The sequence below is a fragment of the Phoca vitulina genome, unplaced genomic scaffold (genome assembly GCF_004348235.1).
Source record: "Phoca vitulina isolate PV1807 unplaced genomic scaffold, GSC_HSeal_1.0 scaffold5, whole genome shotgun sequence".
NCBI classification, from domain to species: domain Eukaryota; kingdom Metazoa; phylum Chordata; class Mammalia; order Carnivora; family Phocidae; genus Phoca; species Phoca vitulina.
The window spans coordinates 52987604-53013371 of NW_022589708.1; the positions used below are offsets into that span (position 1 = coordinate 52987604).

The 25768-nt window shown below is 36.0% G+C and overlaps 1 protein-coding gene across 2 annotated transcripts in view; it reads right to left on the minus strand.

The window, feature by feature from the left end:
* Nucleotides 1-450: 450 nt before the first annotated feature.
* The window catches only part of EPSTI1 (epithelial stromal interaction 1), an 87876-nt gene continuing 62558 nt past the window's right edge, over nucleotides 451-25768 (minus strand). For both annotated transcript variants that reach the window (XM_032402950.1, XM_032402951.1), the window contains 3 exons: nucleotides 11866-11939; nucleotides 7165-7264; nucleotides 451-985 (listed from right to left, as the gene is read on the minus strand). In XM_032402950.1, coding sequence (XP_032258841.1) covers nucleotides 7189-7264; nucleotides 11866-11939 — 150 coding nt within the window. In that variant the 3' untranslated portion in view covers nucleotides 451-985; nucleotides 7165-7188. The remainder of the gene's footprint in view (nucleotides 986-7164; nucleotides 7265-11865; nucleotides 11940-25768) is intronic.

A 25768-nucleotide genomic window follows, 5' to 3' on the forward strand; every position in this document is an offset into this window, starting at 1 on the left:
ACATTGTATCCATATTTGTATCTAGTTGATTTTTATATAAACAATGGCCTTTCAGGCAATTAACTGGCCCACTGTGAAAAACCAGAGGAACAGCATTAGTAAGTAAATCAATACCAAAGGCTGATGCAATAGTGACTGCAGTCCTACATTTGATCTACATGGACTATAATGAATATAAAAATGAGACCCATCAAGAGAGAAAAACTTAAGTGCTTTTCATTAAAAATAAAAACAAACTCGGGGCACCTGGGTGGCTCAGATGGTTAAGCGTCTGCCTTCAGCTCAGGTCATGATCCCAGAGTCCTGGGATCGAGCCCCGCATCGGGCTCCCTGCTCAGCGGGGAGCCTGCTTCTCCCTTCTCCTGCTCCCCCTGCTTGTGCTCTCTCACTCTCTCTGTCAAATAAATAAATAAAATCTTTAAAAATAAATAAATAAATAAATAAATACCATTTATACAGAAGTATTTCAAAATTTATTCATAAATGTGTTTAAAAGAGTATAAAAGATTTTTTCTTTTGCTCAAGTTTGTACCCCAGATTAAGTAGAGCTTAAAATCTAAAAAATGCCAAAGCTTCCCCAAATGTGATCTGAGAATTACATAAGAATTAGCTGCTTTGAGAGACAAGCATGCAGCACCCATAGCTCTTGCAAACCTGAAAGTATCAAATGACTCCCTCCTTTCTCATCTTACTAACATTGCTGCAATTAGGCTTCCAATAAGATGTGAAACCAATGAGAGAAATAGTGTAACATTCCAATGGCAATAGAAATTAAATATGAGCTCAGCAATCAGCTCCTACAAACATGTGTAAATAATGACAGGGAAAAACTGGCCATCCCCAGTTGTTCAGAGAAGTGGGTGGGCAATTGAAGTCAAGATAAAACCCGTGAGGATAAACAAAGGAGCATTAAGGAAAATCATCAAGTGAGGTTCTTCAGGTCAGTTGACAAAGGACAGATGTAAGTAAGTATTTCTCATACATCCTGGAAGAAAAAGAAAACAAAAATGAATATAAGCAGCAAAACAAAATTCAGAGCCTCTGTAAGTACAAAATGAAGTTCCCTCAAAGAACACTCTTTACTATATTGGGCTTAAATGCCTATTTTTTATTTAATGATTTGTCCCAGTGACATGTTTTAATTTTCAAGTCCCATTGCATTTGATTCACAAAATAGTCTCTATCAACAATGTAATGGCTTCTTGAGTGACAGCTCATCAGCTGTGTTCTTAGAGATAGGTTAACGTAGGTCACAAATAATAGTGTTCACAAATACCCACCTCCATAGTTACGGCAAGGACAGGACGAACACAGTGTGAAGCGGAGCAATTTAAATGGAAATGTATGGAGTAGAATGGCATCGTATTATGCAGCAGAAAGTTGACTTCTAAGGGGACCTCCAGGAAGGGAGCTAGACTAAATGAGTCCCCTCCACCCCCCCACCCTGTGCAAAGGGTCAAGAAGTCTCCATCAAGCCTCCCAGAATGCTGGGCAATGTTACACTTGGGATTCAGACTATTGCTGTTCTAACATTCTGGGAAACTAAAATCTCAGGTTTCCTCATAGGTCATGGCAAACGTGCAACTGCCCTTGAAGACACAGGATTTAGAGTTTCTATAGCATTTCAAAGAGTTACACCTACTGGTATCAGAGAAAACAGAACTTGAAGTGATTCTTTCAAAGTCCTACCCTAGTTACATCATGAAAAGTAGTAGAGGAGTCTAGAAAACCAAAAAATTTTTAATGTAAAAGTAATTTTAAATTTTCAAAGATATATCTATCTATCTATAGATAGATATAAAGGAATATGAGACTAATGTGATTTAAATTTGAAAAGATTGAAAAATAAAGATCAATCTAATTTGTTTACCCAAAATACACTTATCAAAGACCTACTACTTAAGTGTTCATATGATGTTCCAAGAAACAAGTTTTTCTCTCTTTGGCTTTCATCATTGTTTTGTTGTATTTTCTGCCCTCCTCCTTTTCTTCTTCCTCAGCTTTTTATTGATTCCAGTAGTTCTTCCAAGCCCCATCTGTGAACTCTTCTCTCTCATTCCTGGGGAAGCTCAGGTGTTATCTATCAACTTCTAAATAAATGACACAGTCTAAATACATTCTGTATACTAAACTTTTGTCCACTTGTTATTTACAAAACATGTCCAGGATAAAAATCTTCATATATGGCTTCTCCTCTTTCTTTTGTATGGTGTCCTTTGATGAACAGATGTTTCATTTTAATGTATATTTATCATTTCTTTTTGGTTTATACTTTGGATCTTACAAAATCTGCCCTAGGTCAATTTTATAAATAGTCTATTTTCTTCTAAAATTTGAAAAGTCTTCTTTTCTACTTATAAGCCTTAATCCACCTTAATCCACCAATCTATGTGGGTATTCAACTGTCCCAATAGTATTTGTTGAAGAGTACACTTTCCCCCAATGCTGTACTTTGCCTTCTGTCATATGTCAGAATTCCAAAAACGGCTGCGTCTGCCTGTGCCAATTCCAGACTGTATTAAATGTTTAATCAGGTCTCCATGCATACTTTTCATTTTTAGTAGTGAATTGGTTATTCTTGGCTCTTTGCTTTGATTATAATTTAATTAAATCTATAGATTATTTGAGAGCTCCTTCCTATTCCTGTCTATTAACAAGGTATAACTTCCTTCATTTATCCCTTAAGATCTTTCTATAATAATTTTTTTAAAGGTTATGTCCATTTTTGGTTTTGTCTTTTTATTAAATTTTCGTTTATTTGCAATTTACAGAAATGAAGTTTTTATAGATTGATCCTACACCTACCAACATTGTTGTGCTCTTATTTATTTTAATAACTTAAATATCAATTCTTTTGGATTTTCTGAGTAGATAATTATATCATCTGTGATTTATAAATGTTTCTTTTCCTTTCAACCCTTGCATATGATTTAAAGGAAATGCTTTTGATGTATTTCTATTATAGATTTTTGCTCCCTTTATTAGCTAAAGAAATTTCCTAGCAGCTTTTACCACAAACGAGTATTGAAATATATCAAATGTTTTCTCTGTATCTACTAAGATGATCATATGGTGTTTCTCCTATAATTTATGAGGTAAATCATCTCAGTTTTTCTGTTTTGTTTTGTTTATTCATTTGTGATAAATCAAGCTTGCATCTGGGATAAATCCAATTTGATAAGGATATATTATGCTTTTTAAATAAATTTATTATTGAATCTGTCAAAATTTTGTTTGTGATTTTTTTAAATCTGTGTTTATGAGTGAGCCTATAGTCATTTTTTTTTTTTCTGTATAGTCTGTGTGTGATCTTGATTCAAGTTATATTCACTTGCTTAATTCTTTGGAGATTATTTTCTCTTATTTATCTGGAAAACTTTCTAGACTTTTGGAATAATCTGTTTTTTGAATATTTAGTAGAGCTTTTCTGCAATATGTCTAGGCCTGGTTTTTATTCTATGCAAAGACAGTGACAAATTAGATAGTGTTTGTATCATTTTGAATTCCCACCAACGATGTGTGAATGAACCCTTCTCCCCACAGTCTTGCCAAAAGAGTATATTGCCAATCTTTTGTTCTTTTGCCAAAACAGTCGATGAGAAATGGTATTTTGATTTAGTTCTTAATTTGTGTTCCTTTTATTGTGATGAATTCATTGAGTGCTTTAATTCCAAAGATTATGTTTCTTTATTCCTAGAAGTTCTATTTTGTTCTTTTTCAAATCTTCTTGGTTGTCTGTCTCTTGTTTTTGCTCATTGTTTCAAATCTAATATTTGTTCCATCAAATGTTTTATACATAGCTATTTTAAATTTAGTATCTCAGCATTTCAGTATATCAAATCATTTGGTTCTAAATCTTTGTTGTTTTGCCAACCCTCAATCACAGCCACCTGTTTCCTTGTGCCTGTGCTAAGTTCCAATCACTGTCCTATGCTTGGGATAAATCAGTGAACAAAACAAAGGGCCCTGATTGATGCAATATGGAACATACATTACCTCAGAGAGAGACTAAGAGTAAACAGTAGATAATACATATAAGTAAATAATGTTAGAAAGGAATGTTAGAAGTTGCAGAGTGCCATAAAAAAAAAAGTAAAGCCCAGAAAAAGGATGGCTAGAGCCAGGCGTAAGGGCACAAGTGGCAGCATTAAGTAGATGGCCAAGGAAACCTCACAGAGGTGGGATTCAAGAAAAGACTTGGAGAACAAATCATATGGAGAAGAGTAGAGAGGGAACAGCCAGTGCAAAGGCCATAAGGTGAAAGCCGCCAGCTCCTTAAATTTTCAAAGAGCAACAAGAAAGCTAGTGTGGCTGGGAGGAATGAGGAAGAAGGGAAGGGCAGTGGTAGGAGAGCACCAGAGGGATAAAGTGGGGTCTAGATCAGGAAGCACCTGGTAGGCTACTGTACGGACTTTGGCTTTTACTCCATGTGATTTGGAGAGTCATGGGAGCCACTGAAAGATTTTAAGGAGGGAAGTGACAGGATCTGGCTTCTGTTTCAAAGGGATAACTCATATTGAGAATAAGTTGTATGTGGCTAAGTGTGGAAGCAAGGAAACCATCTAGGAGACTATTTCAAGATTCTAGCTGAGCACTAACGGAGGTTAGAAGTAGGATGATAGTGGTAGTGAGAAGCTGCTGGTTTATACATATTTGGAGGAGAAGTCAAGAGGATTTGCTGACGGATCAATTGTGAGTGATGTGAGATGGGTTGTACCAATATATAAAAGGAAAAAGTGCAGATGGAGCACTCAGGTAGAAGGAATCAAAGGTTAACTTTTAGACATGTTAAGGTTGAAATGTCCATTAGAGATGCAAGTAGAGATGTTGAGTGGATAAATGGATATGCAAGTCTGGAGTCAAGAGGTCAAGGCTGGAATTAGAAATGTGGGAGTAATAAACATATAAATGGTATTTAAATTCATGAGAATGAATGAGGCCCCCAAGGTGTTAAGTGAACATAAAGTTCAGAAGGTGATCCAAGGTGGAATTCTGAGGTGCTCCAATGTTGAGAGGACAGCAAGATGCAGGGGATTCAGCAAAGGAGAATGAAAAGGAGTAGCCACTAGGATTGGTGGAAACCCAGGAGAGTATAATGCCCCAGAAGCCAAGTAAAGGGCTTCAGAGAGGAAGGAATGATTCACCATGACAAATGATGCCAGTAGGTCAAAAGAGGAAGACTGAAAAATAACCACTGGACTTTGTAATGTGGACATCATTAGTGACCATGACAAGAGCATTATGGTTGGGCTGATAAAGTCTAAATCATGATTTAAATGAGTTTAAGAGAAATGGGAAGAAAGAAATTACAGACAGCTAAAGGATAGATACCTCTTGAAGTTTTGCTTGAAAGGGGAATGAAGAAACAGGACAGTAGCAAGAGGGAGAAGGGTATCAATATAATTTATATTTCTATTTTATGCTGATGGGAATTTTCTAGTTCAGAGGAACATTTGAATTTTCAGGAGAGAGGGGAGTATCATTAGAATAAAGTCCCCTGGTAGGTGGATGAGAAAGAATCTGGTCCCCAAGGAGAAACAGACATAGAGGTAAGGATGTCTGTAGGGAGGTGGAGGTGGGGCCCTGAGGAAGCTCTCGCCTTTCTGTCACTGCTTCTTTCAAGTAAGGGAAGAGCTGATAACCATCTTGGACTCGACCAAGACTGTCCTACTAAGGAAACTTTAATAACCTTCACACATATCAAAAGAAAATGATGATCTTTTCTTTTTATCCATGAAAAATCTAAGCAGAGATTTATAGCTCACTTCCATAAAGCCTACCATTAGTCAGTGGTGAACTAGATTTCCAAATCCTCATTCCCTTAACAGCAGCCCACGTGGTATTCATTTACTCTCTCCCATCATCTTCCCCTCAATTCCAGGTATTTTTCTAAGTACTTTCTAAATTTCGAGAGTTGGTAAGTAGAGGAGAAAATGTGAAGTTTCCAAGTCTTGTCCAAAATCCAAGTTTCAATCATGTCTCACAACTTATAAATTCCATGAGCTTGGATAAGGTCTTCAGTCACAATGCCCCATTTTCTACAGGACTCCTACTCATATATTCTTATGAATAAGTCAGTAATTCATAAATTGTAACTCCTGATACAAAAATACTGTGTTTTCTTTTCTCTCTCTTCCATGTTGTCCCTATTCTGAATGCCATAGTTATACACATGAACATACATTATGGATACACATCCAGTATCATTCCTTGCAAATTTGCCTACATTCAATTATCTTCTATATGTATATATATAGAAGATAGTTGAATATATATATTTGTGAAATCTATTCATCAATTTTAACTACTAAATGCCTTTCAAGAAAACATGCATAAGATTTCCAACAGATTGTCTTCTCAAAAATTATCTTTTGTCCATCAAGTATTTATTAAAGCGTGATCTGTAGAGTTTCCAGCAAGCACTTGATTATTTTGTTGTATTTTACCAGTTTAAAGATTTCTATCTGCTCCGTTTTTTTAGTAGGTACATATGCACTTGGGCTTCAATTAAATTATAAAACCCAGTGTAGTTTTGATTCTATACACATTGCAAAGCCTGCAGTCATACACATTCCAAAGATTCGGTGCTGGTTCAATGATATATTGTGCCCACAAAACACATTAAACACATATTACAACACAGTTGCAAGGTTTTCTTCACAAATCCATAAGGACATTTCATTTCCAAAAAGTGCCTTTTGCTGTAGGGTTTGTTTTTAAATCATTTTGTAGTGAAAAATTAAATACTGGCTTCTTTGATGTGCTAGTTTCACTGAAAGAACATATTACTAGAGAATGCTTACTATTTTTATAACCATATTGCACTTAAAATCCTCTTGAAAAAAAAAATTCATTTGTTTTTGTTGTAGGTCTGGGCAAGGGGTGATAAAAAATCTTTACAGTCCAGGCAATCACACTGAGAACAAAGGGCAGGTGTCATTTTTATTTTGATTGGCCAGCCCTGAAACCAGGACTTTCTCCTTCTCTCTAGAAACTATTGTGGAACTTACAGTAATCACCCTGGCTGACTGCCCATCACACAGCTGAACAGCACACCAAAAAAATAGTATCTTGGGAGAAAGCCACAACATATTTTTAAAATTCTCATTGTTTTTACTCTTCAACTTGGAAAGTTTTTTTTTTAAGAGAAAAGAAAAAACTCACCCAGCTGTCACCGCTATTCATATTTCAATGGCCTCCAAAGTGCTCGAAGCCACCTGGTTGACTTTTGCCTTGGAGCCGGTCCAGAAAAACATTATTTACCCTTTAAACAATGAAAAATGTGTGTAAGTGGAAAGCTTGCTACAGGGCTGAGAAATTTTTGAGAACCTAACATGCTGTATGAACTGACTGTGAGGATTGCTTTCCCCCCTCAGCTTAGAAGTTATCTATAGAAAACTTCACATTAGCCACCTGACATGCTGTTAACAGCCCTTTGCTGGAACTGGGGCCAGTTATGGCTCCAGCCGGAGGGGGCACAATTCTGAACTTCAGAGCTTCAGTCCTTCATCTTCTACCAGTTCAGCAAGAGTCTTATTGCCCAGCAACCATAACCCTCCAGGCCATGCCAGGTGTGAACTCTAGAGGCTGAGGAGGGGTGGAAGCTTCAGCAAGACCTGAAATATGAAGGGAACCCAAAATAGCTCTGTGGCACTATTGTTGCAATGGAAACGTCCCTCCCATATGCCCTGTACCCCTCTGCCAGTCTTGCTAAAGTAAATCCCATAAGTGTAAAGTAGAAAGAAAATAGGAAGAGAGTATAAGAAATGGGAAATATCAGAAAAGGGAAACTCAAACTTTTAAAAGAAAGAATGGGTATATCTTTTCCCCGTGTTTGGTCATACTTGCAGCAATCAATTTCAGAAATTAAGGTTAACACATAGAAGGTAAAACCTTAAGGAAAGGCAAGAAAATGATTATCATAGAGGTCAGAAAAAGGGTTAACTGTAGGGTGGTGGTTATATTCTATTTCTGGAGCTGGCTACTTGGATGTTCACTCTGTAATTAATCATTCTAAATACTTGTTTCATGGATTTTCCTGTGTGTTATAGATTATATATATAAAAAAAAAACTTCCCATGGCCACCATTCTAGTCTAAATCACTATCCTCTCTTGGGCGCCTGGGTGGCTCAGATGGTTAAGCGTCTGCCTTCGGCTCAGGTCATGATCCCAGGGTCCTGGGATCGAGTCCCGCATCGGGCTCCTTGCTCAGCAGGGAGCCTGCTTCTCCCTCTCCCTCTGCCTCTCCCTCTGCTTGTTCTCTCTCCGTCTCTCTCGCAAATGAATAAATAAAAATCTTTTAAAAAAATAAATAAATAAATAAATCACTATCCCCTCTCATGTTGCTTTTGCTTCCACTCCCACCCCCTGTAATTCATTCTCCACACAACCACCTTACTAAATTATAAAAGGGATCATGCCTTCCTTTTGTTTAAAACCCTCCTATGATTTTCCATTAGTCTTTTTAATTTATTTAAATTCAACTTAATTAACATATAGCGTATTAGTTTCAGAGGTAGAATTTCGTGATTCATCAGTTGCATATAACCACCAGTGCTCATTCCATCATGTGCCCTCCTTAATGCCCATCATCCAGTTACCCCATTCCCCCACCCCCTTCCCTCCAGCAACCTTCAGTTTGTTTCCTAGAGTTAAGAGTCTCTTACGATTTCCCATTAGTCTTAGAATAAAATCACTGGCTTACAAAATCTTGTATTTTCTGGCTCCTGCCAACCTCATTTCATCTTATTCTCTTCCTCACCATCTATAATCCAACCGCTTGAGACTCAAAAAGTCCAAACTCATTCCCACTTGAGGGCCTTTGCATTTTTTTCCTATATACCTAATAATAGGGGACATCTAAGTGTATGTTTTGGACCCCAATCTCTATATGACTGGCTCTTGTCCTTTGATGTTACCTCTTCATGGAGGAACTGTCACCTCCAGTCTCTCTACTCACATACATATCATTGTCTGAAATACTCCTGCTGTTAACTTGTTGACTTCTATTTCTTTTCTCCAGATTGTAATTTCTATGCAGTCAGGGATGTTCTCTGCTATTTTATGCCTATTCGCAGTGCCTAGAACAAATCCTTCATGGAGTGTGTCCTGATAGGTAAAAAGTGAATAAATGAATCATCCAGGTGTATGGTCCCCACATCTGCCTACTTCTGTGACTGCATAATGAAACCACCAATGGTGGTGAGTATAGGCTGCAAAACAGCCCAATGTCCACAGCTCTCAGTTTGTTCACACACTGTGAAGACTGATGGCTTGTCATGTACGCAGGTGGTATGATTCGCTTTTGAGCATCATTTACTAAGAGGACAGCACAGTGGGTCAACAAGAGATCATAGGTGGTAAAGAGATTGTTTTTTCTCAATTCCTATTGAGAATTCAAAGAGAAGAAAGAGTACCAGTTTATAGATTTGTTTACTAGTGTTAGAAAGTGCATACATTTTATTGCTGTCAAACCACTGCTCTGGATTTTCTTCTAAGGGTTAATATGGATAAAAACTACTATTTAAGGATGGTTCAAGTTTCAATAAATCAATTCAGTTCACTCCAGTTTTCAGCTCATAGAGCAGATCTTTTCAAGTCCTTGACCCCCATGCTTTGTCTTTTCTCTTTGAGGTTTCAACTGTCTTCTCTTACTTGGAAAGTTACCATGGGTCAGGTTCAGGTGCAGCCGGGCTCAATCAATATAGGATGCATTGGAAAAGCTTGTGAGGAATTCCACAAGCTTTCTATTATAAAACACAGAGTTGAATTGTCTGCTATGTCAACTTCTAAATAGTAGAAAGCATGTTGTCTTTTTGACTCTAATAAAATTATGTCCCTGGAGAAAACCTCACTTATGGCCTCTACACATAACACATCCACAAACCCACACACACACACACAGCTAATGCTATTGCCCTCAGCAGGAACAGTCACAGTGATTTTATTCATTAAGAGACTACTGAATGAGTATTTTCATTTAACATGCGAAAGCTCACTGTAAACTCTAAAGGACAATACAAACATATGCTCTCCTCAAAAACTGAGTGAGAACATAAAATATGTGTTCAAAAACTTGATCAGTTACCTCAAAACTGGTTACTGAGGTTATTAGTAGAGGAGATTTAATTTAATCTAAGAGGAGAGATTTCCTCTTAGATTAAATTTGCATCTATATTTAACTAGAATCAATAAAAAGAGAAAATAAGGTGTAGAAAATAAATGGCCCCACCAATATTTAGGTATCCAGTATTATGGAAATAAAGAATGAGGGTCAAGTTTCCTACAACAAGAAATTAATCCTTTCCCCCTCTAATCAAATAACTTTCATTTTTATTGGATGCCCACTGAACATGAATTTCTTAGCAAGAGGGCCTATTAATGTAACATATCTCACTATCTTTAAGATGCTTAAAGCTTTACAATCTAATCAATCCTCAGAAATCCAGAGAAATAACTGGCTACTTACTAACAACCAGTGTTAAAGAAATGCACTATCAGGTTTTTTAGTAGAAATAATTTTAAAGAGAAAATGAGAAAAACCAGTAAGAGACTAAACTATTTTATATCCTACTTTATTTAAAAAAAAAAAAAAATAGGTAGCAGTAACTGTTACCACTTACCCAAAAAAAATAGCCTAACCAGTGTATCAGAATTTTGATGTCTTTTAGTCAGAGAAAACCACATAAACTTGACATTTTAAAACTATTTTGACTGGACTATGGAAGCAGAATAATCCAGCAAAAAAAAAAAAAAAAATATGAGTACCCATCCATAGTTCACAGCTCCAGCAGAATTGGGAGCTTCCATTAACACTTTAAAGTCTCAATTACAAAATGAAACCACCACAACTAAAAAATACACATTAGCAATAGTGGGAAGGTTAAAAGTATAAGTGAAACCACTCAGCTTCAAAAGAATTTGCTCTTTTAGATCAGGAAAGCCTTTACATTAAATTCTTCTGAGATCCTCAAGCACACTGCAATAAACTCAGATAACCCAAGCGCCCCCAGGAAAATCCTAGAATAATGATAGATATGGAGGTAATTAGCACTGGCCCAACATCAATATGATATTTTACTGGGTATTCTCAGTGTCTGATATTAGGGATAAGAGAGTACTTACTTACAATGTTAAAAATTGTTTAATGGTTCTATTTTAAGATATTTTTCCTAATATGTTAGTCAATATAAAACAGTTCTTGTCTGACCTTTCATATTCAAGTATGAGTATCTCACCATCTATACGAGTTCAATTATTCTAAAGTTGTCTACAAATAGTAAAAGATCATCTCAAAGTAGTAAGATTCTTTGTCCCATGGGAGGCAAATTAAGTATCTCCTAAATAAACAAATAGCTTGGGCGCCTGGGTGGCTCAGTTGGTTAAGCGACTGCCTTCGGCTCAGGTCATGATCCTGGAGTCCCGGGATCGAGTCCCGCATCAGGCTCCCTGCTCGGCAGGGAGTCTGCTTCTCCCTCTGACCCTCCCCCCTCTCATGTACTCGCTCTCTCTCATTCTCTCTCTCAAATAAATAAATAAAATCTTTAAAAAAAAAAAAACAAAAAAAAAACAAATAGCTTGACAGCATGATTCCGTTTTCTAGTGTGAATTTATGCCACCTATCCAGAAAAATTGGATATTGTATGTGTATGTATGAAAAATCAGATATTGTATGTGTATGTGTGTATGTAGGTAGCAGTTGGCATCCTCAGATACATACCATACCCCAATAATATAAAGATTGAAAAGGGAATATAGATTCCAAAACCATATTCAATATGACTATAGTGTTTTCTTAAAACATTGCAAAAACTTTATAGGTAGTTATTTTAATCAAGGATGCTTATCTTATTAGCCATTTATACCTCCTGTGTTCAGCTTGGTGGGTTTTGGTTCTTTCTTCCTCCTGTTGCTGTCGGTTAAATTCCAGTAATTCACTCTAAGAACAATAAAAGTTTTAAAATATGGCTTTCAATTAACATGGTTGTACGGAAGATACCCAAATCAATTACATATTTAGCCTGAGCTGGTATAATAGTTCATTTTTGAAACTTCTACTTAAGTACCATTTCCATGTGAAATTATTTTCTTATATAATTAGGTAGCAAAAATAATTGTGCCTGAGTCAAACAATAGCTCTGGGAGTATAAAATTGTAAGATTAAAACGCCAATGTGCATGCTCAAGATATTACACTAATAGGTACAATATACACAGAGGAAAATACAATATGAGTCAAACTCACCTGTGTCTTCCAAAGAAAAATCACATCAGTTGTTCAAGAAATGTCACACAATACTACTTCCTGGTATTTCTCTAACATTTCTTTCCCAACAAATTTATAGCAGCTTACAAATAAATGTTGGACTCAATTCTGTAGTGCAATTCCATTAGGAAAACGTTCTCCATCCTGGAGAATAATCAACTTACCTATTATTGACTAGTTATTTCTAATACCAGCAGAACTTTGGACTCCCTAGAGGGGATACTTTGCTTCGGGTAGGAGATCATGTTACTACAACTAAATCTCTGCTTATTCTGATTATTTTCCTAGAAGAGGTAACTTCCAAACTTAGTTACTCTGCTTATGGTATTAAGCCAAGTGTCTTCCTTGAGGCTGACTGATTTTTAACCACTTTTCAAAGACAGGAAAAGGCAAGGGGATATTTTTAACCACAAAATGTCCTGGATGCAAAATATAAAATAAATTCAAAGTTCAGGTTGACATTTTACTTTTTTAACTTTATTCAAAGGCCTTCTAACATTCCACCATCCCCAAAACAAAGAGACTGGTTTCATATACTGTGATATCCCAAATATATTACTCATCAATCCTTAAAGCACATATTTAATTCTAATTGCTATCCAGCACCACCACCAAGAGAAAAAAATTGAAGAGTTTTCTAAATAATTGAACAATATTCACTCAACCATTCTACAGGCATTTATGCACTAGATGCCAAGCCTTGTGCTAGAGACTCACTTTCCTGCAATGACATAAAGTCCAAATGGCATAAAGTCATTTATTTCATTTCATTTTTTGTCACTGTAATGTATGAACATAGTTAAAAGTCTACCAAGTAAGAGAGCTACTTATTATTAGTACTACCAAGCCTTATACTAAAATAAAAGAAGCTGCTGTCCTCCCCCATTAACCTCCAAATCACTTTCAATTCCTGTGTGTGGTTTATCTTCCAATTACCTCCTTCTTAATAGTATGCATATTCTTCTATTTCTTAACTTTGAAAAAACATACACCTTATGACTTCTTGCAAATGAGTTCTGGCTTTTCCTGCTCTATGTTTTAGCTTCCAAAATTCTGCTGGTTCCTTTTCTTTACTGCAGTCTCCAACCTGTTCTTTTGCTCTTACTGGCTTATGGCTTTGAAAAAAAATTTTTTGGGGGGAGGGGCGGTGCAAAGGTGTTCTCTCTCTCCCTAAAATAAATAAATCTTAAAAAAAAATTTTTCCCTTTATCATCTTTTCAATGGGCTTTAGGGAGAGAGAGACTAGAGATAAGCAAATGAAATATTTTAAAGGTACAATGTTTAACCAGAACTTAACATTTTCCAACAAAAATTTTACCAGAATTCTGTTATTTGATCCTTACAATAATTCCCAAAGATAGGCAGATAAATAAAGTATTAATTGATGAGTGAAGATTACGCTTATTTTACAGATGAGGGAACAAGATCAGAAACTCAGCTTAAGTAATTTATCAAGAGCTAAATGGCTCATTAGTCGCAAAATAAAGACTAAAGCTCAGACTTTTTTTTATCTAATCTCCTGAAAGATGCATCCAAAATAGGCAGTTAAGATTAAGAATAACTTGTCAGTAGTTCATCATACTCAAGTGTAAATGCCAGAATATAGCCCCCATTTAAACTCAAAAGTTCTAGCAGAACATATCTAGCTTAAATAAAAAACTCTCTTGTCAAAGGATGCTAATTCTTCTCACATGCACTAACCCATTTCTCCAAGGAGCAACTTCTGATATCCAGCCCATCCTAAGTCAAATAACATGAACTCTGAACAAATTAAATTCTCATCAGTTCTAGACATAAGACAAAGACAAAAACTATAAAAGGTATATACACTGGCTATACATGAATATTATTACGTATTTCTTCAAACTATTTTTTTCAGCCTTGGCAAAAATGATCCTGTAGTTCATCTGGAAAAAATATGCAATCATAGCCATGAAAAAAAAGAGAAGAAATGAGGGAGAATCAGATTCTCCAAATATTAAAACCTATCATGAAATTACAGCAATTTAAACAATTTGATTGAGTTCAGGAATCCACGGAAATGTAGTTTACCACAAAGTTGTATGCTAAATGCATGCAGGAGAGACAATTCAATGAATGATGAAGAACTAGCTAACTATTCCGAGAAAAATTAAAACTACATTTTTTAAATAGAAAAATTTTATTGAGGTCTAAGATTTGACCTTAAAAGATGGAACCATAGGAGGTTTTCACAGAAGGCTTGGGTAAATTTATTTATAGGTGTAGAGCAAGGAAGGTTCAGAAATCATAAAGGAAAATGATTGGTAAATTTGGCTGCATAAAAATTCAAAGCTTCCATCGGAAAAAGTAGCATAAACAAAATTAGAAAACAAACTTAAAAAAATTTTTATAACACATATAAACTAATTCAATTATTCTTTCATTCATTCAACAACATCTGAGTGCTTATTATGAGCCAGGCTTGGATCTATGTGACAGGGATACAATAATGAACAAGTTAGAGGAGAATTTTGCTCCTTAAGAGTTTCTACTCTAGAAAAAAGAAAACCCATAAACAAGTGAGAAATATATCCAGTTGTAATCCTATGTGGAGGATTAAACACACTGATGTGAAGCTCAGTTACTATTTTAGATCAAGGCTCAAGGGAGGCCTGAGGAGGTGGCCTCATATAAACTAATGAGAAAAAACAACAACCAAACAGAGAAAGGGCCAAAGGATAGGAAGGGAAAATTCACAAAGTACAGATTGCTTGTAAATTCAAAATGGTCATCATCTTCACGCACAAAGAAATATAAATCAGAACAATGAGATAAAATTTTTCTATCATACTGAAAAAAACTAGAAAAGATCAACAGAAAAACAAGTATAGTCAAGCACTTTGGTGACATATCTAAATTAGTGAAAACTGCTTTAGTTTTTGGACAATTTGGCAACAACCATCAACAGGTAAAATGCACACCTCCTTTGCAGAATTGTTCAAAGATACACATACAGGGATAGTCACAGTTGTAGTATTGAAAAGTAAAAGTTCAAGAGAAAGTCTTAGTGCCCATTAATAAGGAACTGGACCAGTAAGTTAAACAATTTACACAATGGAATACCATGCAGGAGATACAAAGAATAAGGTAGATGAGAGAGAAGGGGAGGCACTTATAGAGGGATCTCTAAGATATATTAAGTAATAAGAGATAGGTTCAGAGAACAAACTGATGGTTGCCAGAGGGGAGGGAGGTGGGGGTTGGGCAAAATGAGTGAAAGCTTCCAGTAATGGAATGAATAAGTCACAGGAATAAAAGACATAGAATAAGGAATACAGTCAATGATATTGTAAAAGTGATGTATTGGGACAGATGGTAGCCACGCTTGTGGTGAACCTAGCATAGGTATAAACTTGTTAATTCACTAAGTTGTACACCTGAAACTAGTGTAACATTCTGTGTCAAATACTCAAAAAACTTTTTCTCATGAGACAAATAAATAAAATAAATAGAGGGGGAAAAAGATAGGTTCAGAGCAGTTTTCTTGGGACTATTCCATATAAATAGAAAAGATACATGTACATCCATTTCAACTTTTATATACAGATGTGTATCATATTTAAAATAATTTTATAAAAAACATACACCAAAATGTTAACTGTAATTATCACTGGGGAGAGAAGCATGGAAGGTGGATAGGCAGGGTAAGGAGCTTTAACATCACATATAATTTTTGCTTTCTAACTTTTGATCCATGTGCATACATTACTTCCTCATACTATCAACAGAGATTTATCTGCATGGGAGGCCATTTCTGGTCCTTTATATTTTCCTCTATTTAAAAATCCTAATGAATACACAGTTTTTTATATGTAAAGATGTTAAAAAGCAAAACACTACATTCTGAAGCCAAGAACTGCCAGGGAGGAAGAAAAGAGGGCAGGAAGAGAAGTAACACGCATCCTCCTATGACAGAGCAAGCACAGGGAGAGGAGAAAACACAGAGCGGGAGGGAAACCGGGACAGAGCTGCTAAGGCATCACCACGCAGGAACATCGCTCCAGATGGCAGAGGGGAGGCTCTGGGAAAGCTGCACTCAGGATTATTATTCTATATCTAGCAAAGCGTATTTACTAGAGACAGGCTGGCTTTCCTTTGGTACCACGAAGGACAATTTCAACTAATTAATTTGTTCTGCTGAATTGACAGCCATTGCAGATGCATCCGCATGCCTTATGAGCATATCCTTGGTTCATTTACTGGTTTCTCATCCAGAAGTGCAATATCTAGTTGGACAGATACAAATAAGTTGTTCTTGTTCCAAGGACTGAGCTTTGGACATTAAGGACATCAAAACATTTTTAAGCAGGAGGAATATGACACACAGCGGCTGAGAAACCATCAAGCCTGTCCCACTCAATACACGTTTGTTAAGCACCAATTGTTTTCCAGACACCTGGATTCATGCTGAAGGTACAGATGCAAATAGACACAGCTCCACCCTGAAGGAAACCACAGTGTAACGAGGGAGACAGGCCAGAAACAACTGTGAGACGAAACACAAAATGTGTTGCGGAACACCAGTTCAAGCAACAGGACATGGGGCTACAAAGCAACGGGTGCAGAGAAACAAGGAGCAAATACTGCTGGATGTTGTTCAACAATATACGTGGGTCATGAAGGCTCCCAGAGGAAAGAGAGCGTGTCTTCTCATTGCTTTCCACATCTCGCTACATTCAGACAGAGCTGCATACAAAGAGGGCGCTGAAGTAACAGGATAAATAAAATAACATCTTGGAGATGCTACGAGCAGAACCTGCTGTAAACACTGGCCAGAGTGGGGTAGGTAAATGCAGACAACACAGCAAACCGTGCCTCTGCCTTTGCTCAGCCCTCTGGTGGGGCTGCTCTCGTTGGGGGACAGACTGCTTGGCCGGGGAGCTACAGAAAGTGCCAAGGATCAGCCTGGGGCCCAAGCGAACAACAGAAAGTAGAGGGTTCACCATGTCCTGCTAGAGGAGGTAGAAGTCGCTCCTCTGTGGTCCAATATATCAAAGGGTCAACCACACGACAGCCCGGTGTGTGCGAGCGGGACACTGGAGAAACGTGATGTGGCCAGAGTGAAAGGGATGCCCCAGAGCAAGGCTATCATGCAGTCACTGAAGAGTAAAATAGGGTCATCTTGAAATCATGTCTGAATCCCAGTGAGGCATGTTCCGACATGGTTCAGCTTGACCGCTTCATGTAAACATTAAAGTGCCGTCGCCTGGCCAGGACAAACTTCTCCCAGGAGAGGGTGTTCTCTCAACTCAAGAGGAAAAGGATAGTGGAAGCAGGAGAGTTGATGCCACGGATGTTAAAGAACCCCTTCTTTTGAATGTTTTTTAATACAAGAGAGGAGCTGTATGGGGAGGGGACAGTTTAGAGAGGTCCTGGTTTGGGGGCTCCTCACAGCAATACCTTTGCCCAGAAGGACAAAGATGGCCTTCACTAAGGAAAAAAAGTGGAAACCACTTCAAAAAATTAAGAGGAGACAACCAAATCAAAAGAAGTAAATATTAATGGGTAAAGTAGGGGAGTCAAAAATGCATTAATAATGTGTATTCTCCTTTCACTAATTATTGTTAGTTCTACCACTTTAATATAAAGAGAAATGGACTTCCTGCTATAATAAGCATTGAATCACCAGCTCTCTTATCTCCCAACCCAGAAATATATCCTATCAACGTTCTTCTTTTAAAAAATATTTCTCATAAAAGTTACTTATTCATTGTGGAAAGTGTAGAAAGTGCAGAAACTATAAAGGAAGACAGAGAGGTGCCTGGGTGGCTCAGTCAGTCAAACATCTACCTTTCGGCTCAGGTCCTGATCCCAGGATCCTGGGATGGAGCCCTGTGTCTTCGGGCTCCCTGCTCAGTGGGGAGTCTGCTTCTCCCTGTCTCTCTCACTGCCCCTCCCCCTGCTCATGCCCTCACTTTCTCTCTCTCGAATAAATAAAATCTTTTTTAAAAATAAAAAATAAAGTAAAGGAAGACATAATAATCACCCATAAAATCTCTCTACCCAGGGATAACATGTCAGTTTCCTTCATATCTTGATTTATACACACAGATTATAACTTCTTATCAGCAGCTCAGGTCACATTTGTAGGCTTACCACATGCCAGGCATTAAGATAAACTTTCCACAAGCTTTTCTCTCATTTGATCCTAGAAACAGTATCACAAAGTAAATAACTATCATACATAATAAAGCTTAGAGGGATGAGATAATTTGCACAAAGCACAATAAGAAGAGGCAGGTTTCAAAAGCCCAGAGTCTATTTTATAATTTTTTTTCATTTTTATATAGGTGATCATATTCCCCATATCATTAAAACACAGTAACACTTGCTGCATGGTATTCCAAACTTCAAAATCCTCAAATCCTCTATCACTGAACAAATTATTTCAAACCTTCCAGTAATATTTAAAAAAAAAATGTTGTATGTACATCTTGTATACATCTCTGATCTCTGATTATTTCTGCAAAACAAACTTACACCTTTTATATCTAATAATTTCACATTTTGGAAACTCTAATTTGATGTTGTCAAAGAGCCCTTCGGTTCACCTCTTACGAGCCGCAGTACAAGGGAGTTTGAGGTATTTTTTAATAGCTAATTCTGTACACTCTCCTTGCCCCAGCAAACACACAAATTATTATCCATATTTTTGTAAAGCTTCTTATTTAATCTTGTGATTATTCTCACGGTTGAAATGTAGAAATAGTTTTTCAAACCACCTCATTCCACACTGAAAGCTTTATTGGAATTGCACACACCTCACTAATTTGGATAGAACTACAGTGATTACAATATTGAATTTTACCATTCAGGAGCATCATCCATCTCTACATTATTCAAACTGACACTTACAGGTCATAGGAGAGTTTGGGAGTTTTTTGGCTTTTTTTTTTTTAATTGAGCAATGTGTTTACATAGTTGTTTTTTGATAAGGTCTTTTTATTCCATTTTATTTTCTAATTGATGTTTGCTAATATTTGAGAAAGTTTTTGATTCCTGTATGTATTTTATAACTCTTTAATTTAATTCCATTTGTTCTAATCATTTTTCAGTTGATTCTCTTAGGTTGTACAGGCAAATTGCGCTCATCCAAAAATAACTGTACTTATTTTCAATAATTAGAAAGGCTCCTTTTTTATTTTTGTCTTATCAAGTTGCTTAAAATAATTCCCAAACCTTGTTCCATGCTATATTAAGAGTTTTCAGTTTAAAGAAAAAATGTTTTCCATCAAATAACTTTACAAAGCACTAGGTTAGAATTTCGGGTGCGGATACTGATTGGTGGTAGTAGGGGTTGAAGATGTCCTGATATTGTTCACTGCTCTAATATTTCACCATTGAGTTAATGTTGGTTATTGGTTTGGAAGACTATATGTATGTTAAGACAATCTTTTAAATTTCTAGTTCACCATATTTGTTTTTGTTGTTTTTAAATTAGTAAAAGAGATTAAAATTTATCAATGCCTCTTTTTTTTTTTCTATAGCTAAAGAGGTGGTCCAATGGATTTTTTTCATGACCTATCCTGTAGTGAAAAGATATAAAAAGTTATAATATATAGTCAGTCACTTCACATTCCTAGAATAAACCTTACTTTGCCTTGGTAAATTAAGTAAGAGAAAAAATAACTAGAATTTTCTTTCAAAGTTAACCTCTACAAGTTTCTATGTGTGTGTGTTTCTCTTTCTCAGGCTGTGACATCATGGGGATTACAGTTCAATATTAATTCTAAATTACTTCACCTTTTTCCTTGCTCTGAAACAACTTTAAAGAAGTTGTTCCTAAAGCATGAGAAAAAAATGTGTTCCTTGAAAATTCCAATGAACCTGCTGGTAAAATTTTCCAAGTTTAGCTTGTTAGGGGAGAGTAATTCTCAGAAAACTTTAGAAATCACTTGCATTTTCATTTGTCTTTATGTGTTTTAACTCTGAATCATTTTAGAGTTTTATATTTCCCTGTAAAATCATTCACTTAATCCACATATTTGATTTATTAGCATAGTCTTATCTACAGTAATATAAGCTTAATCTTTTCCAAATCTATGGTTCTGGCTCCTCCTTTCTAATGTTGTGTATTTGCATTTTTACTAATCTCTTCTTGATTAGTCTTGCCATAGATTTGTTCATTTTGTTGACCTTATTAGAAAACAAGCTGTTGGATTTTTATAACAGCTGTTTCTTGAAGTTGTTATTAATTTCTGTTCTTATCTTAATTACTGCCTTCAGTATCCTTTATTGTTCGTGTTCTAAATTCTTAGATTGGATGTTTAATTCATTTCTTTTTTAGTACTGATTGGATTTAAAAGTTATGATTTTTCGTTTCTGAGTACAACATCTGAGAATATAACTTTGCATGGCATTCCCCATAAAATGCTCTCATAATTTTTTATATATTCTAAAAGAATTTTCTCTGTCACCCAATTATTTCAGTATTTTCTTATTTTTTTGGCTTGTTTTTACTTTCCAAATGACTATATAAAATCAATAAACATGCAAAATCAGTAAGTGCAACTGGCCTATTGGATATCTGTTTAAGTTACCGAATGGTAGAAAGGAGACAGGATAAATTACACAGGGAACCAAACGTGCAGGATAAGCTGAGCTGAGTTAGCTGTACCTCTGAAAGAGCTCCAAGGCGGAATACTGAGGTAGTCACTAAGAGGACGAGATGGAGAAGTTCATGGAGAGCAGCTTGGCAGCGGGCCCTTTTCCCTCCCACACTTGCACTACACAGCAGACAGCACTGACATGGGCCACTGGGTAACCAGTGAATGGAGGAGGGGTGTCTGGGCTCAGAGAAACAGGACAACATCCCAGGTACCTACTGACTATAGGAGAAAAAGAGGCTACTACTTCCAGAAGACAAGCTCCTAACTACCTCACTTGGCAACATGCCCAAAGAAACAAGATGACCAAGAATCATACAATTGAGAAAGAAAACCACAGGAGATAAAAAAAAAAAAACTTAAAATGGAAAGGAAAAAATACAGTTAAAGTAGTAAATAGAAAACCTTAATGTTTGTGTAATTACCATCAGTGAAGAGATCAGAAAGAGTATGGTGCTTATAAAGCATAATATTGCTATGAAAAAGTCAGCAATCTTGGTAAATAAATTCAATACATGTGCCAAGTAAGCAAAATGGAAACTTATGAAATAAATTAGTAAGCAGGATGATCTAATTAAAGAATTCTCCCAGAATGCAACGAAAAAGGCCAAACAGATAGAAAGTATGAGGAAAACAATTAAGAGATATAAAGAATAGGTCTCAGATTTCCAAAATCCATTTGATACATATCCCAGAAATAAATAACAGAGACAAAATAGGAGAAGAAACATAAAAGAATTAGAAATTTCCCTAAAGTGAAACATATATTTTGAGATTAAATAGACCAAAGGTCATACAAGATCAAAAACAAAAACACTGAAATTTATTACCACTAGGGAGGGGAGGGAGAGGTAAAGAGAAGAGAGGAGAGAAAGGAGGAAAGGAAAATAAATGGAACAGAAAAAATTCAGAGAGTCAAAAAAATAGAGAATGGAAAACAAGAAAGAAAATATAGCTATAAAGCAAATTACATAGCAAGAATATGTACAAATGCACAAGTAATCACAATAAATGAGAATATATTGAAAGAAATCATGATTGGGGTGCCTGGGTGGCTCAGATGGTTAAGCGTCTGCTTTCAGCTCAGGTCATGATCCCAGCGTGCTGGGATCAAGCCCTGCATCGGGGTCCCTGCTTGGCAGGGAGCCTGTTTCTCCCTCTCCCTCTACTGTTGCCCCTGCTTGTGCTCTCTTGCTCTCTCTGTCAAATAAATAAATAAAATCTGGAGAAAAAAAAAGAGATCATGATACTGGGTAAAAGGAAAAACAGCTACTTTTTGTCACTAGAAATATAATTTAAACCAAATGACACAGAGAGGTTAAAAATTAAATGATGGAAAAAGAAATTGCCATATAAATTCTAACAAAAAAGTGAAGAGAAAATATTAGAATCAGATAAAAAAAGGCAAAAAAAGGAATCAAGCTGAAAATCATTAAATGGGAAGACTAGTATATTTCATATTGATAAAAATCTGTATTGAAAGACAGGCTTCCCTTAAGTTTCATTGGTTGGAACAATTTCCCATGTCCATAGCTAAATCAATCACAGTTGATGAGACTGGAATTCCCAGGAGCAGTTAGACCCTTTGGGATTAGATCCCTGGGACTTGGATGTGCCTGCCTTCTCTGAAAGATGGGCTATGCCAAATAGGATGTATACCTGAGGAAAAAAAATCAGGGTTTTAGGACAAAGGTAGGCAATCAACAGTATTCAATACACCACCCTGAAGTTATCACAATACACAATTTCCTTCTTTTGCAAGAAAGAAGGACTACAAAGTGACTATATCACCATATACTACAAAGTGACTGATCACCATAAATTAAAACATGCAGTGTTTTATTTCTTTGTCTCCTTTTAATTGTCTATCTCCTCCACTGAGAAACAAACTTTGGGGGGGCACCTGGGTGGCTCAGTCCTTAAGCGTCTGCCTTCGGCTCAGGTCATGATCCCGGGGTCCTGGGATCAAGCCCCATATCGGGCTCCCTGCTCAGCGGGAAGCATGCTTCTCCCTCTCCCACTCCCCCTGCTTGTGTTCCCCCTCTCTTGCTGTCTCTCTGTTAAATAAATAAATAAAATCTTTAAAAAAAAAATAGAAGCAAACTTTGGGAAGTCAGGGATCTTGTCTATCCTGTTCTTCATTGAAGCTCTAGCATCTTGCAGAAGCCTCCAAATATAATAGGAGTTCAATACATGTTTGTTGATAGGACGGATGGATGGATGGATGGATGGATGGACAGATACTGGGATAGATTACTCTGAGATAGATCCACCAGGAAAAAAAAAAAAGCTAGAAAAGGAAAGCTTCAAAGTGGTATTAAATACTGTTACAGAGTTACAGGGAGACAGGGATTGCAAAATGACCACTGAATTGAAGGAATTTACCTTTGGAGAGGTTTTGGTACAAGCATTTCTAAATATAAGTCAGAACATAAGGAACGAAGGGCAAAATGGATAATAAAGATGTGATTATAGTAAAATCACCTTTGTCTTTTTTTTTTTTTTTCCAGTAGAAGCAGAAGAGATAGTATCTCTAAGGATAGCAGAATCAAGGGAAGGGGTTACTTTAGAAATTCAAGAGTGAGTGTACTTGTTCCCCCAAAAAAAGCAGTCAAATGAGAAGAATATATTGAGTATATAGGGGAAAAGGGGAATTAAATAAATTTATGTAAGAAGAGGGAACTGAATTAAATGTAAAATATTGAAAGGTTAACCTTAAGGAAGAACCTACTGTGTCCAGAGATCAGAGTAATGAAAGAATGTGAAAAAGACACACAGAAAGAAAATAAATGTACTATCACCTCAACTTAACTTAGACTAGCTGCTCATGAATCACTTCATCGTGGGTGTTCACTAAATATTTGTTGAATGAATGAAATGAATAAACACATGAATAGATGTGATATTATACGTCTGGGGTTTTTTCTGTATCTTCTTATCATAAACATGATCCTTGTTTTCTTAAGCTAAATCCTAGAAGTGATACAGAATGAGAGATTCTACCAATCAGGAAATGCCTTCATGGACATGTAAACAACAGATTGAACAAAAAGGAAGAGAAATAAAAATAAGGTAAATATCCTTCTCTATCCTACTGTTATTGAAAACTCTAATGATGGGATTATGTATATGCCAAAGTTAGTCATTTTACTAAAAGCTACAGTAAGTAAAGGGAAATAATTTATGCAAAAGAAAAATATGCTCAATCAATAACCAGAAAATATGTATCAATATTTGTCTAACTCTACAAGAAAAATAAGATTAAGAAATAAAAAGCTTAATTTTCACTGTTTAAAATAACTGCTCAACCTGAAAATTAAATCCCAGATCTGATTTTCTAATCTGTTGAGCATTCTCTTTGTGAAATGTTCTACTTTTAATGGTTTTCATGTTGCAAGTATTCCACCAAACTTTATAAAGTACTATTTAAAATTCACTAGAAGTTATTTTTATATAAATCATATCTTAACACTGACTTCACAACATTCTCCTCAGTATCTAAGTACCTCAGGACTTGATATTAAGTTAAAACGTCATAGAAATAGACCAACATTTACATGTCACTTGACAGACATTATTGAAAATACAACACGAGTGTACATCAGACTTAGCTGCTACATGCTAATTACTACAGAATCTTACTATAATATTAATTATTTAATTGAGGATTTCAATATGAGGCCTTTGTCAAAAGAAAAAGATGTTTTTTAAAAAGCACAAAGGAATAAAAATGTTTTTTGGTTTCTTCATCATTTACATAGTGGCTCAATAACTAAATGTACAACTTACATTATTTCTTCCAATGATTTAATTATTACCTACGATGCACAAAGCAGTTGAGTGACACAGTCATCTATGCTGTGTGCTGATGGAAATGACGAGTAAGGGGTTGACCATTGTTGGAAGGAGGATAGCACTCAAAAGGATCAAATTATAGCAGTGACAATCAGTACATACAGTCTATTTCATAAAGTGATTTTACACACAATTGCCATAATAAATTATGTTGTGCAGCAAAGACATAAAGAAAAAATTTAAACCAGTTAACTCAAGGAAATCAAATGAGAGAATTCAAGTTAATTGTATAATAAAGGAATAGATTTGAGAGATATTCTGGAAGAAATGACAGGATTTATCAACCACCAATATGGCAAGAGGAGAAGTTGGAAAAGGAGAATGATGGGGAAGATAACGGTGTCCAACTAGCTAAATAATTTATTTTGTTCTTTAAAAGATCTGGAATGAAGAGACACCTTGGAGCAAACCACTGGTCTTCATTCTCATCCCATGCTGAGGAGCTTCTGGCCCCATCTGATCATATGTAGAAAAGGCAAGTATGACCATCAAGTCACAACATTGAATGTTTTCGGTTATCATGCCAGAAATTTTATATTCTAACGAGAATTACCCTTTAAGCACTGTTCTTAGGAGGCTCTGCATTCATTGCACTGATTTCCATTCTCAAAACATTTGGAATACCTCACATATTTGTATACATGTGTAGAGTATCCTCGTTTTATATGTGCATTTTTAGGTGAATAGTTAAGCTAGTTTCATAACTTTTTATGGCTATTTGTTATGCATTATAGTATTCTCTGAACACTATTTATAATTTCATATATCTTTGGTTTGAAAAATGACAGTGACATTGATATATATTGTAGATCAGAAGTTCACGAGTGTTCTGTTATCTTCTGAATTACTGGCCCACCTACAGCAGATACACTATACCCCCTCTATGAAGCTAAGTACCATGAGAGTTTTGAACAGAAGTTTTGACCACACCCCATCATACTCTTAAAATACACCCGGATCTCACTTTTTATTTTTAATGCTTGTTTTTTCATAATTTTCATGTATGTAAATATTTTTGTTC